Source organism: Chroicocephalus ridibundus, chromosome Z (genome assembly GCF_963924245.1).
Source record: "Chroicocephalus ridibundus chromosome Z, bChrRid1.1, whole genome shotgun sequence".
Taxonomy (NCBI): domain Eukaryota; kingdom Metazoa; phylum Chordata; class Aves; order Charadriiformes; family Laridae; genus Chroicocephalus; species Chroicocephalus ridibundus.
Window position 1 is genome coordinate 8,732,258 of NC_086316.1, and position 14,584 is coordinate 8,746,841.

The 14,584-nt window shown below is 40.1% G+C and overlaps 1 protein-coding gene across 6 annotated transcripts; it reads right to left on the minus strand.

Annotated features, from left to right (window-relative positions):
• Positions 1-486: 486 nt before the first annotated feature.
• Positions 487-14,089, minus strand: FAM151B (family with sequence similarity 151 member B). 6 transcript variants are annotated; one of them, XM_063320511.1, is made up of 7 exons: positions 13,975-13,989; positions 13,742-13,867; positions 13,208-13,620; positions 11,732-11,897; positions 8,926-9,143; positions 7,049-7,184; positions 487-5,282 (listed from the first exon to the last, which is right to left on the minus strand). In XM_063320511.1, exons 4-7 carry the CDS (start codon positions 11,884-11,886, stop codon positions 5,132-5,134), a joined length of 660 nt encoding a protein of 219 aa, XP_063176581.1. In that variant the 5' UTR covers positions 11,887-11,897; positions 13,208-13,620; positions 13,742-13,867; positions 13,975-13,989; the 3' UTR covers positions 487-5,131. The 6 variants fall into 6 exon arrangements, with proteins under 6 accessions (XP_063176581.1, XP_063176577.1, XP_063176580.1 ...); XM_063320507.1 differs by lacking the exon at positions 13,208-13,620 and having other exon boundaries at positions 13,975-14,089; XM_063320510.1 differs by having other exon boundaries at positions 13,562-13,620; positions 13,742-14,058.
• Between the last annotated feature and the right edge of the window lie 495 nt (positions 14,090-14,584).

A 14,584-nucleotide genomic window follows, 5' to 3' on the forward strand; every position in this document is an offset into this window, starting at 1 on the left:
GAAGTAGCTGGAAGATGGTAGTAACATCTCACTTCACCGCAAAGGCGTACACCAAAACTCATCCAGCAGAGCCCTAACAAGAGGCAAAGAACTAACGACTAACACAGCACCCTGGCTTGGCTGTTACGTAGCAGCTCCCGGGTTAGTACGAGATTCATAGGTAAAACTCTCGGCAAAACTGACAGTAAATATAACAAGTTAATACACAGAAGAGGAGCCTGGGCATCAGGGAACCACACTGCACGGGCAAACGGATATTCCTGCAACAACAGGTGAACAAACTAAAGAATAGAGATCTCCATGAGCATCAAAACACAACAATGAAAAAAAACTGGTTCACAATTTTAATGAAAAAAAGTATAATTAATTAGTTTTGTGGTAGAAAAAGTTTTCTGGTTAACAGAGTTTATGGAAAAAATGTTTCTTTAAACAACTGTTAAAATGCCTCCTAATATCTTTCCTTACATTAGTAGTTTTCCCCTTATTAAAAGAAATACACTCTGAAAATTGGAAGAAATTTTAAATGAATTAGAAGAAATTTTAGAACATTGAAACTGATGGAAAAGCTCCCTTGACTCTTGGATATAATGTAGGATGCAGTTCATAACGGGCTCTCCCTAACCTTCAAAAAACCAGCCAACCCCAAAACAGACCAAACGTTTTTAATTCCCCAACACTGTGATTTCTGTATTTTTTCTTAAAGAAAAGGAAGGACAGGGCCATTTTATCACAGAGTTATTAAGTGAGGTATGAAGACTTTCTGCGCAATTCACTAACTCCGTCTTCTTAATCACCAGGGTCACGAGTCCCTGGTGGTGGGCTGCAGAGGTGGAGGTTTGTGTAAACCCAGTTCTGCAGGAGGGTGCTGGGAAGGTTCAGAGGCACCCTCCCTTGGCGGCTGCACAGACACTGCCCGTATGAAAAAGACAGCACAGGCCAGGTGCCGAATCAAATTCTTCATTACCCAAACAAAGCACAATAAAAATCACAGGTGAAAAGCTTTACAGTGCTCGGACTCAAACATTAAAGAGGGTTTAATGGACAGTGCAGAAATAAGTCTGCAGTAACATTAGCAAACGGCCTGGTCGCAGGCAGCTGGCTGATAAATAAAACATACAAGGGTTTAATGTCAAGGTTTTAATTGAAGACGACGACTGGCGTTTTTTGCAGTCCGAGTAGGCCGAAACTGAGTAATTCTTCACATGGATTCTGAAGGTGGAGAACTGGTTTTTAAAATGCATGTCTTTGGGGGCATTTTCTTCAATTCCACAGCACATTTAAACAACACAAACCTCAGAAAAGCGGCTTCTGTTTTCCTTTCATCATATTTACATCTTACTGCAGGATATTATTGAGTAGTTGTGCAGGACTAATGATGTCAATACTCTTCTGTAACGTGTTATTTTATCTATTTAGTCAGTTCCGTCAAATTCACAGAAAAACATGAGGCTTGAACTACACTTGCAGCAAATTAGAAATATTTTATTAATTGGTTAACTCCCCTGGACATCCTGAACAATATCTAATTCATTTAAATTAACAGATTTTTCATGTAACAAGGACAATTATGTCTAAAAGCCTCTCTGAAAGATATCAACAGACACAAAGCAATACCGACAGAGAAAATGATTCCACAAAGAAGCGGCAGAATTTATAGCTTCTAAACATTTTAAGTACAAGGAACAGATCACTGAGAGAAGGTTTTAAAAAAAAAGCAACAGCTCGAGTAACACAGACCTGCCACAGAGCCCCCTTTCCAACAGAGTAAGTAGCTGTCTCTCTTCTCCCCTTTATTATCTTACTGCCAGCCCCACAGCTAACACATCTTATTTTAGAAGGAGAGCATTTGTACGAAGACTGGCATGAAAACAGAGAAACAAATTAAAATTAATTTATTTACGTGCAAGTCAGACCAGACTGACATAAACACCACAAACGACTTCACAGGAAACTAACAGAAATCCATAGGTAGAAAATACATACAGGAGTTCAGATACATAGGAGAATCCATACAGAATAATCAAATTCACCACACAGTCAAACCTTGTCACTGCAAGCATGCTCCATATAATTCATTTCTAGCATTTTATTTAATCTAGTTTCACATGTCTTGTTGCCTTAATTATTTTTTCTTGTAATATAGATCATGTCTTCTTTTAATTTTATCTGAATACCCACATGTATTACTCACTGATATTTCTTCCATGATGTCTACACCCTTAATACCTCTGGCTGGTATTTTTTACTTAATAGTTTAACCAGTTTTAACAATACTTCAGGTGGGAATTGGTAAGTGGGAAAAAGGTTTCCAAATAACAGAAAAGTCTGCCAGTGTGGACGCAAAAATGGCTAACGAACTGAAAGACAAAATCCCTTAAGTCAATAAATATAACGGCCTGCAACACGGAGCTGAAACAAGACCTAGGAGTCCACCCCTGCCCTAAATGTTCACATAAATTGTGGAACAAAAGGACAATGGGATACTCTTGACTTTAAATCTATTTGAAATAAATATATGGCTAGAAAGTATTGCTGCTTCTGAATGACCACCAATATCCTGAAAAGAAAGCTAGTAAAGTGATCAGTAAGAATTAATACAAAGAACTCAGTGCTCTTTAATGGCACCTTTCACTCAATAAATGAACCCGGCTACAGCGGTGTGTCCTCAAGCTATGTCCTTTATGCCCCTCAAAAGCAAATTCTGTTACCCAGGCACCTGCCTGACTCATTTTGGCTAATGCAGCTGTGTTGCGTTTGATTCCAAAAGCTGGCTGATGGCCCGAAGTGGTTCTTGTTCAATGGTATATCCCAGAAAACAAAAACCTCTGAACTATACTATTTCCTACTACTTTATTGTATGTACTATAGATTCAAAGCAATGTCTATAACCTGGGTTTAACTGGAGCTTTGGTCATTTATATATCCTGTTTTCCCTGAAAAGGAGTAAGGTGAAAGGGTCACAAGGATACCACATGATCGTATCTGATAGCACGCCTGTCATCCAATAGCTCCTGAACCTGTTCTAGTCAAAATGATCTGGGTTAGAAAAGGGTCTTTGAAGTACTTGAAATGTTTTACATAGTTATGGTCAGTTGGGAAATAGTTAATCTCGCTTCCTGCCATGGTATAGCAAAATGCACGCGCAAACTTCAAAGAAAGAGATGCTATGAAGAACTGAGAGGTCAAATCTGTTCAAGTCAGATCATGTTGTCACAGCGAACTGAAAAATACGTCATTTCTCCCCATTCATTAAGAGGAATGGCACTGACAACTTGACCTTTTGGTGGTAACTGCGATGCACATCAACTGCGTAAATTAAATTAAGTACTCTATTTAACTATTCCAAGTACAACTAGATAGTTTTTTTCCTTATTTAGAAAAAATTTCCTATTTTTATCCAAGTATATTGTATCTTATTAGACAATAAAAATGATGAAAGATTTGCCCCCCAAGAACACAAACCAATTATTACATAAACCTGCCAAAGGAGCGTAGGTCAGCAATCCTGAATTTTAATGGCTGCATGAAATCACCATATTTCAAGATTTAGGATTAAGAAATATAACTAACTTTTCTATCACAGTTGTACTAATGCTATGTAATAAGCAAAATTTGCCCTAATTAACTCTTTAGTACTAACAGCCTGGACAGTATTGTGGAAAGCATCAAAGTTCACACAACTCCTGCAGGAAGCACGTGAGAGGATGGGAAAAGGAGGACAAGAGGATGACAGGGGACAGGGTAATGCCTCTTCACAGCATCAGCTTTCATTTAGAAATCAAGATCTCTGTCATTATGAAAAAAGACTTTGTAACATTTGGCAGAAGGCAACAACACACAGCTTGTGCCTCAATCTGCACAGATTTCAATATCTCTATTTTAAGGGACGCAGAAGTGAAAGATGCAAAAAAATGCTTAAAAAGGAAATAGGTTGGACTCTTCCTGCAGGTGATACACAGAGTTGCAATGACTTTACTTTCCCTCAAAGGGAAGTCCAACTTTTGAAAATTTTTGAAATTGTATTCTGAGAATTAAAAAGATGCACAAACCAGGGGATTGTAGAAAACAACTGTTCCACCACAGAAATGTACAGGTTTTGATGTAAGTACTAATCACTGTATAGCTATTTCATTCTTAGAGCCTCTGGCCTTCAGAAAGACTGCAGCAGAACATTTTACATAACTGCTGTTAAAATTTCGTTTCAAACTCTTGAAAGAACTACCACTTTTCTCTTACAAAACACTACAGTTCTTTTAATGCTGTCTCTGATGTGTACCTCCCTGTAATCCATCGCTGTGCTCTATGTACAGGACAGGATTTTTCTTCATTTTGGGGGTTCTGTTTGCCGAGCACCTCCTGCCGTGCAGCTACAACTCCAGCTCCTCTCACAATCCAAGGACTATGTCGCCGATGGCTCAGAAAGCATGGAGGCAAGACATGGTGTGACATGCACAATTACCACATTGCAGAGAACCTGATTAGTTTTAATTCAGTAAAAATAGCCATTCTTTCTCAATGGAGTATGTAGTATCAGAGATCCCACTCTTCACGTCTAGCATACAGACTCATCTGTTGACCAGGAGTGAGAACATTATCAACCGCAATGGCATTAAAAATAGTGTATCAAGATGAGCTACAAAAGAATACCCTTTGGGAAGTGCATAGTTCTGTACTTAATATGGTCTTGACTCTTGTCCTCCCCTATAAAAAGCAAAAGCAGGCTTTGGTAGAGATAGAATGTCCCATAGACTTTGTCTTACACAAAAGCGGTTAGTAGCGAACCACCTTGGTCCAGAAATATCAGCTGGGGCCATTCTCCCCTTCAGGTGCTTGCAGGGAAGAAGTATTGGTATATTTAGGTAACGTGAGTAGCCGTTACCACGCGCCACCGGGTGAATGAGAGGGAATGTGCATACGATGAGTAAGCAGCAATTCTGACCTATTAAAGAAGGCATTAGATTTCTATTTGATAAGCATTTCAATACAAGTGTTATATAAAAACTCCTCCAATAACCACGGCTGTGTTCTATACAATTCTTTTGGGAAGGAAAATGTATTTCCCTGAAAAAGAAATCTTCATGTTTAAAGAAGCTAAGTATTATAAGGTGAGAGATTGCCTGCTTTGTGTTTACTATTCTACTCCTATGGCTTTTTTGAATTCAGAATTTTGGGGCTCTAAGATGTCATAATAAACCCTACTTTTATCAAAGTTTTCTCGGATGTAAAGCAAATCTTCTACAGAATACACATCCTCCTTCCCTGTCCAAACAGTGAGGCTGTACCTATATCAAAAAAAGGGGAAAAAAAAAAAAAGAGAGAGAGAAAGAGAAAAAAGAGTATGTTATCTTAAGATAAAGCACATACAACAGATATACATCGCACTAATAAGCTCCTAAAAATATTTTTTCCTCGTTACAGAGCTAAGTCACACAATTTGGCTCCAGTCAAACTTCAAGTTCTTGCTCCTAAAGCTAAACTTGCTAGAACTTCCCAAGGAGGACTGCAAAATGTTTAAGATGGACAATCGTACGCCACCCAGAACCATTTATCTGTATTCTGGTCCTTGTGTGAACTGTTGTGCCAAACCTAGCAAGGAATAAAATAAAAAATCCTAGGCAGATGTCCAGCAAATGAATTTATCAGTCTGAGCATTTAAAGTTTGACAAAGTTATAAACAGTTACATGTGGAGCATTATAATAGAAAATATGAGGCAATCTCAGTTATAGCTGATTTTCATACTCCATGTTTTGTCACCTACGTGATGTGTAGTTATGCCATCTGATTAACTGAATGTAATTTCTGTACTTTTCTCATTAATTGCACAGACGTTATTGTAACTCTAAAAAAACCTGAAAAACTTCCAAGTATCATTTAAAGTTAAAAGCATTACACTCCACAATCTCCATGTGACAAATACTTAAATTTTCCCCTTTGTTTATTAAAACTGTATGTATTTCAAATACAGGTAGGCCAGAATTTAGTTGCATGTCAGCAAAACTGGCTCAGCAATTTCTTTCTTCTAATCATGTCACTAGAAAAAAATCATGATTTTTATGCTGAGGTAAAAGAGAAAATACTAGTATTTCAGTGGGAATAATGCTTGTATCCAATGAGGACAAATTCGAGAATGGCACAATTCACAAGACGTACTCTTAACGTAACTATATTTTGAAATTAATTTCCCAGTTTCAAATGTTCAATTCTAATTTATCTCTTGATTCACCACTATAAACAAGAAAAAAACCCTATAGTTTTTCCACTCTGTTGTCTCTAATTACTTAGAAATTTTCCATACAAGTCACTGTCCTAACATTTCCGTCTTGAGCTTTGACCGTGGTTGGTGCTTAAGGAAGAACTTTATTAAGTGCAGGTAGGCAGAGTAAGTGAAAAAGATGAGTAAAAGACAATTATATACAAAGCAGGCTTTATTCTCATTCTATTACATGTAAATAAATTTTTTCTATGAAATTGTTATGCGTTTGTAAGAACTATTTTTAGAAGGAAAGATTAAGTCAGTGTTTGGAAACCATTGAATGTATTTCAAGTACATAAGCAAAAACAGCTTTGTAGCACGCTCACTGACTTCCAACCTAAAAACCACCTTTAATGTTTTTATGTCACATTATTACAGAAAATATAAACACTGAATCCAATAAAAAGTACCTATGAAGTTTAAATATTTAAATATAATTATTCCAAATTGCAACATCCAGCTACTTGGTCTATTTAACTACATTAGTCCTACAAAATGCTTATAGTGCAACTGGATTACAAACCTACACAAGATTCACTACTATAATAAGTAATTTTAGAAGAGGCTTTTGGGATTTTCTTATTTTAAAGAAATTTATAGTGACCGTTTCTGTATGACAACACAATGTAACTCAAGGAACTCAAGGAATTAAAGAACTGAAGGGATAATCTAGAAGAAAAAATATTTTCGAAGTAATTGGGATAAGCATGTACACATAACTGTGCTATATTTCATATAAACAATTATGTGCCTTTGTAATAAGGACAGCTAAGAATAAAGGCCCTCAAACTTACCTATCCGACTGTTGGATTAACCAGCACAGCTCAGATATTGACTGTCGTACTAACGCTGCTCTTACAGGGAACGTTACAGGCTGGGAAAGTGTACTGCATATCTGAGCCATCTCCTTCACCATCACCCAGTCATAGCCTACAATAAAGACCATTTGATTAAAAAGAATTCTTCACAAATACAACCTCTATAAAGGCACAATAAATTCTAAAATGGTTAGGTTGCATGGTAATACAAGAGTGAACATGGGTTTTGTGAAAGTGACATAACTCTGCAATGAAATTGCTAAATTGTTATAAATAAAAAATGTCATTGTCCCAGAGGAGAAAAACAATACTAATATGAAAAAATAAATTTACTTTGAAAATCTTTATTTCTATTAATTGCAGTGTTATTTTACATAAAGCTACAGAATGTGACATTTTCTAACGTGCAGGAAATTATATCTTTGCTCTCTCTCAAAAAACAGTGTTACCATTGACTTCAACATGGACCAGTTTTAACTTGAAAGTGAGCCTAAAAAATGGAAACATTTTGAAAAATTTGGAAAAAAAATTCAATGAATTTTTAAATTATAGAGAAATGAAGGATGTAAAACATTTTGAACATCAAAATTGCTAAAATTAAGCATTGTGAAACGTTTCAAGTGCCTGCTGTTGAGATTTTTACAAGCACTGAAGCTAGTTAAAACAGTATTTAATATTCTCTTATTTCTACAGGCTATGAAAGTCTTAACTTCAATGACAAAGAGTTAATATTTTTTTCTCAAGTACTTATATGCAATTTGAAAAGACTTAAAGCACCAAATCTTAACAAAACAGATTTTGTTGGGCAAACAGCAACTTGTGGTTGAAATCAGTCAAATAAGCTGGTTTTCTTGTGTCTTATCCTTAATTAGCATCATCACAAACTGAAGTTTAGAATGGTGATAAAGTTATTTATTAAAATGGTTACTTAGTACAGTATTTCCAGTACATTATTTCCAGCAACTCTTTACTGCACTGAAAATACTTTGGACAAAGTACTATATAGTTTAATAAAATTACTGTATAATATAAAACAAAATCCTCATGCCACAATATTAAATCTTGCTAATGAACAATCAGCGATTTGGAAAGGTGTATAATTTTGCTGTTGTGGTCACAGACAATATTAGTGGGACTACACTACTGCACACAAATGCACATGCACTGGAGTAAAACATCCTAATCAAAGCAGCTGTGAGAATTACGAGAGGAAGCCTGTGAAAAGGACCCTAAGATAATGCTTATATGTTCAGGATCTAAATTCACGTTAGGGATTAACAATAAGAAACTTCAATTAGATTCTCAAAACTGAGACTTAAAGAAGTTACTAACATCAATAAATTGGAAAATTTATTGCAAAAATTTAATTATTCAATGGAAATGAAATGTTAAAAACAATGTTGACCTACAATTTTATTTCAGTGATCTACTGCAAAAGCACACTGATAGGGTTTTAAATTTCCAGCTAATGTATTATTGCTCAGGAAACGTGCCAGAATTCCAATTACCAAACCAATCCTCATAGGATGCAGGGAGCAGACTACCTGAAACAGGGCGTGAGCAATTTGCCCCCCCAAATTCCCCAATATGTGTGAATGAGTTCAGTAACAAAATACAAAACGTTCAGTAACAACAAAAACATCAGTTTTTTACACAGTTCCGCTACAACTCAAACATTGAACTAATTGCTCTAAAACACTATCAAATATAGACCAACAAAGAAAATAATTCTTCTTACATTCACTATTATTTTCGAACGGACCAGGTGGCATGTAATGTATTTTGAATCAATTATAAAATTAATTTGGAGAAAACAGACTATGCAGTATAAGCATTAAATGTTTTATCTTTACCTTCATTGTGTTTGACAGGGTGCCAGCCAGTTGTCCACCCCAGCGATAAGGTTACATTTGGGAAAAATGAAGTGACAGTGTCGAGGAACCCTTTTGCATCCACCACAGTACTATTTCCATTAGGTCCTGGTAGGATATCTGCATTGATCCAAACGGGTCGCCTCAACTGCTGCTCCACCTGTTCAAGAAGCTCCAAGGAAGGCCGTACAGCTTCTAGACTATAATAATAACACATGGGTGAGATGAGACACCTCATTCTGGTTGAAGATGGGAAACATACAGTATGTATGTAGATGGGTATGTTAATGACACTGTCCCTGTAAGCCAGAGAGCAAATGCTGAGGACCCTTTCTACCATAAGGTGACTATTTCTGTGGGGGTAAAGTACCGTAAGCCTCTTGTCTCCCTGCTGCCCAATATGGACTGCTTCATGGGTCTTACCTCATGGCTCTTCTAACTCCAGACCTGTTAAGACTTCAATGTTATTGAACTCTTAGGAAGGATTTTAATTAAGGAAGCCACTGCAGGCTCCGACACTTTTGCAGTGGTTGTTTCCGTGTTTCCACAGCTCAAAAGCCGTGGCATAGTACTGGCAGCATGAAGAATTCTGCCCACTGGGTGTTCATCCTACCGCTAATTATTAAGTCTGAGATGTAGTCACTTGAGCAACCAGCGTAGCACCACTTGTAAGCATTTAACAAAATATCTTAAGTCACATATTCTCACTATTCCCTCAAATCAAAAGAAAAGGCATAACTAGAAGGCAAACAATAACCTTTCTCTATCCACCAAAACTTTTGAAACAGCAGTATTGTGGATGGAAAGGAAATGTGGAATAATGGGGAAAAGGAATAAATGCCAATAAAGTATTTTTTTCTCTCACAGCAGATTAATTAACATTCTATGTAACATTCAGGAATTTAAAATCATTACGGTCAGAGTTGTGATATCCTTACTAATACCTGTGTTTTCTCCTGCAAGTCATGAAAAGCTCAGAATAAGCCATCTTCTAGCTTTTCCTCAAAATTTTGCAGCGACCTGATACCGAGCTGAGCCAACAGAAAATTCTTTGTGCTGCTCTGCAGGGTTAGTTTCCCTGTTCAACATCCTAAACTGGTCCCTCCGGGTGTCACGGGAGCACCAGGAAAAGCAAGGGGAAGAGAAGGCACTGTGAAGAGCGAGGAGAGGATCACAACTGGTAGAGCTTACTCAAACATGGGCCACAAGCTACATGCTGCACAGATGCCTGTTCGAACAGCAAAGGTGATGGTTAATTAGTACCATCTCTTCCCAATTCCCAGGCCATTGCATCTCCCACCTGCTACACCAGCGCTGATGCTTGCCTTAGCAGCAGTGTGTGTGTGTGTTCAGGGATGTAAAGTGGTAAACAACTTTTCTCATTGTTTTGTAGGGGTGGTTCTGTACCAAGTGATTTCCTAACCTAGCTCATGATGAGGTCAGATGAATTGTGTCAGGATTTGTGGCCACACGTGGGAATGGCAGCCAGCTGGTACATTAGGTTATCTCTAAAGCGAAAAAGCACCCTGGGCTGCCTGTGTTATTTCCTGTGAAAAGTCATTTTGTACATTTTAATTTTTGTCTTGTTGAGAAAGCTGCAGAGTGGCGGGAATTCCTCTCAATGTTTTCAGTCAGCATTAGCTCAAGTCTTCTTCGAGAAAAGCTAGTGATGGCTTGAGTTAACATTATTCGCTTAAGTATTTCTCACATTGTCTGAGGCCAGAATAGATGGCATTTTCACATATACAAGGGATTGTGAAAGCCAGTGGAATACCTTCCTTTTTACTACAAAGCACAAAATAATGGAAGTAGAAAAAAGCCCAAAGCAGCATCTCTTGAAACAAACAAAAAAAACCAAACCCAAACTCCAGACAGCACTGTTTTTATTGCACAGCATTTGGAAAATTCAAACGTATTGCTGACTCCATGCTGAATGACTCTGGCATTTTAGAAGTGGGACTCTGAAGTCCTTTTGCAGAATACATTCATTCCTGCAGATAAAGCCAGCAGGAAATGTGATTATGGGGTCAATCATGCTGACAGAGTAGAAACACACAAAATAATTCTTATTAAGTGCTGTTGAAATAATCTTCAAAACTTCAGCAACGGTATCCAAAGGAATATTATTCAAAAGAACATCACAATCTCTATCACTCATTTGACTATAGCTGCACTGTGTGCTTGTATTTTTAAAATGCATTTATGCAATTAGACTTTGATAATGCAACATAATTTTAAAAACCTTTTTTTAAATGACTGCACTTGTGTGGAAATCCCATGTGGAAAAATAAGAGGCAGATGTTTTTAAATTAATTTAAACACTGACTAAAATGAAAGGAAAAAAACAAACCCCAAAACCAAATAAACCCAAACAAATGTCTACTTCTCTTGTCCTTGCCATTCTCTGTCCAGGCAGAGATGTACAGGTTTTGTTAACAATAGAAGGATTTAACCTGCCCACATTTTTTCGCAAGCAGAAAACTCACAGGAGCTTCCCAGATAGGCATTATCATTTCAGTTTTCTCTATCGAAAGCTTTGCTCAGTAGCAACTTGGTAACAAATTCACTGAATATAAAATAATTATTTGTAGTTTAAAACACTTTTGAAGCTTTTACTCTTGAAATGCATTTAGTTATACTGATTACGTTTCACTGCATTTTCTGTTTGGGAGGGAATGCATTACACGATAAGAAAAAGGTTGGTCTAACATCGCTAAAAGATAGTGCTACCTGTAAAATTGTTACTTAGTCAGAACACGAATATAAAAATCTTTTTGTCTTGAGATACCTCTTAAAATCCAGCTTGATGCCTTTATTTGTGTCAACAACCTCTTTTAGCCATTCCTGCAATGTGTTATCGCTGTCTGTTTCAGGTGGGTGAGCCATGATAGGATCTTCATTTCCTCCCAAGCCACCACGAAGAAGAACATCTGCTTCTATCATGTGAACATCACCTGTTGATTTAAAAAAATGAATGCTCTAACAGAAGCAAATCCAATAGTTTCACTATTGCTCCACTTCAGCGTCACAATTACAGGGCAAGTCTTTCTACACTGGACTCTGCACACTTAGATCTCACTCCACACTCTCCACAAAGATCACCCAGTATGAGCTGCTATCTGCAAAGCAAGAGATGCATTTCTTTGGGTACTTTAGTCAATAAACTCTAGAAATCTACAAGCACATGAAAACTGATTTTTGTAGACACATTTGGCCAAGTAATCACTTTTTTTTTCAGAGGAACAGCAAAATTAATATCCAAAATGTGAATCCACTCTTGCTAAATTTCGAATCTTTTCCTCTTAAAACAGGGCGCCGGACAGAGTCTTTTAGGAAAAGGCGACCAGAAGATTTTAACACTGTCACAGACTGAATACTCTCCTTGTCTCACTCTCAAAATCGACAAACCCATATCAGCCAAAACTTTAAAAAAAAGTCAGCCAGCCAGCCAGAAACATATGCCAGGAAAACAGTAGCTAAAACACACGACAAATGAGTGGAAATCTTAGGAATGCTGCAAGCTCTTGAAAACAGCTTCCTATGGTGAGAAGCATTCGAGAGTCTGGGCAGTACTACTAGCTTTGCAGAGAATTCAATGTATACTGAAATAATAATAAAAAAGGTAATAATTATACAGCCAATAGAAAGCAAACTACATATAAAATTACATAAATAAATTTACTATTTCCCCAATATTCACATACATTAAATTAAAATTCCCTAAAATAAACTGCTCACAAATAACCTGAAATACCTTAATCATCCTAAACTAAATAGGGGGGGAAGTAATAATAAAACTGTTCTATAGAATACAAGAAATATTACACAACATTACACAACTTCATACTAAAAAGACCTGGAAGAAGAAGATCCATCCATATACGGTCAAAACTACCTGGGAATCCTCAACCGTTTCAGGAAGACAGGGCAAGTTTTGCAGCAGAGCGCTGACAAAACCATTGCGAGCAGCGATCCTCACCGCGCTGCAGCTGCTGCTCTCGGGCAGGCACCCAGGGCAAAGCCAGCCTGAGAGGTACGGCAGGTTCCCCTGAGGTTGTGCTCCACCACCCGCTGTCCCTGTAACAGCACTGGTACTGAACCTCATCGGAAGGAGGGATGGAGGGAGGAAGGGGAGGATGGAGAGGGGGAGGATGGAGAGAGGGAGGGATGGACAGACAGACTTCTAATCAGGTCATTTCCATTTTCTGTTTTCCAGAGCAGATCCACAAGCAGAAGTGTCAGCAGACTGGACAGGGTGACCTACCATGAGATGAAACTGGAAAGGACAGGGCCGACTTGACCACTGCTGCCCAGGCTGGCGTATGAGGGATCTGTGGTGGGTCCTCAGCACAACCACATCACAGACAACAGTTTTATCTGCAGCAGGCGGCTTAGTGTTCCCCTGTGCCAACAAATAAACTGGACAGCACTCCAGGCAATCTTAGCTCCAGTGTGTGAAACCAGAAGACTCCTTACCCACGGCTCTGGTCTGCTGACAGGGGACGACAGGCTTTGTTAATATGAAGGCCTGACCTGAGAGAGGGCCTGTACGCCTGGAAGTTGGTTGTCTTTTTACAACCAAACAAGTTTGTCTGCTGAAAGGGTATCACCTCCACACCTTGTCCTGCTGGCCCGGTGGCCCGCAGGGGCCGGCGGCCGTCCCGGGCTGGGGCTCGCCTGGAAGACAAACCGGGATGGCCTCAGGGCCCCACCGGGCCGCCTCCCTCCGCCAGCCCCCCGACGTCGGGCCGAGGCGGCCGCCCGGAGGCACGGCAAGCCGGCTGCGGCTCACACTTACTTCTGGCGGCCTCCCCGGCCCGGGCCTTGCTGTTGGCGGCGTGGAACCACCTGATGGCCGCCGCGTCTCTCGCTCGGATGCGCCGCCGCCTCAGAAAGTGATCCACCGCCGCCTCACTCCAGGCGCCTGCGACGGCGCCAAGGGAGACCTCCCCTCAGCACCGCCGCTCGGCGGGACCGGACCGAGGAGGAGGGGAGGGGAGGGAGGCCCGGTCCCCGCCGCGCAGCTCTTACCCTGCGCCTCGTCCGCCATCTCCTCGCCGGACCCCGCCCCGCTGAGGCGGGCGGAGCGGCGCCGGCGGCCGGGCTGGGCCCCGCGGGGCGGCCGGCGCTCTCCGGACCGGGGGAGTGATAGGGACGGGTTTTGGTACCGGCCGGTGAGGCGATGGCCGCGGGGAGCGTTTCCGCAGGACGCGGAACGGGCGGGGAGCTCCGGCCGGGCAGCACCGCCATAGCCCCAGCGTCCGGCAGTGCGGCAGGAAAAGGGACGGGCAGGAGAATGAGAGTGGTTTGGGTTGAAGAGACCTTAAAGACCATCCAGTTCCACCCCCCTTCCGTGGGCAGGGACACCTCCCACTGGACCCGGCTGCTCAAAGCCCCGTCCAACCTGGCCTGGAACACCTCCAGGGATGGGGCAGCCACAGCGTCCCTGGGCAGCCTGTGTCATCACCCTCACACTCAAGAATTGCTTCCCGACATCTAATCTAAATCTACCCTCTTTCACTTTGAAGCCATTAGCCCTCGTCCTGTCACTACGTGCCCTTGTAAAGTGTCCCTCCCCAGCTTTCCTGTAGCCACCTTTAGGTACTGGAAGGCTGCTGTAAGGTCTCCCCGGAGCCTTCTC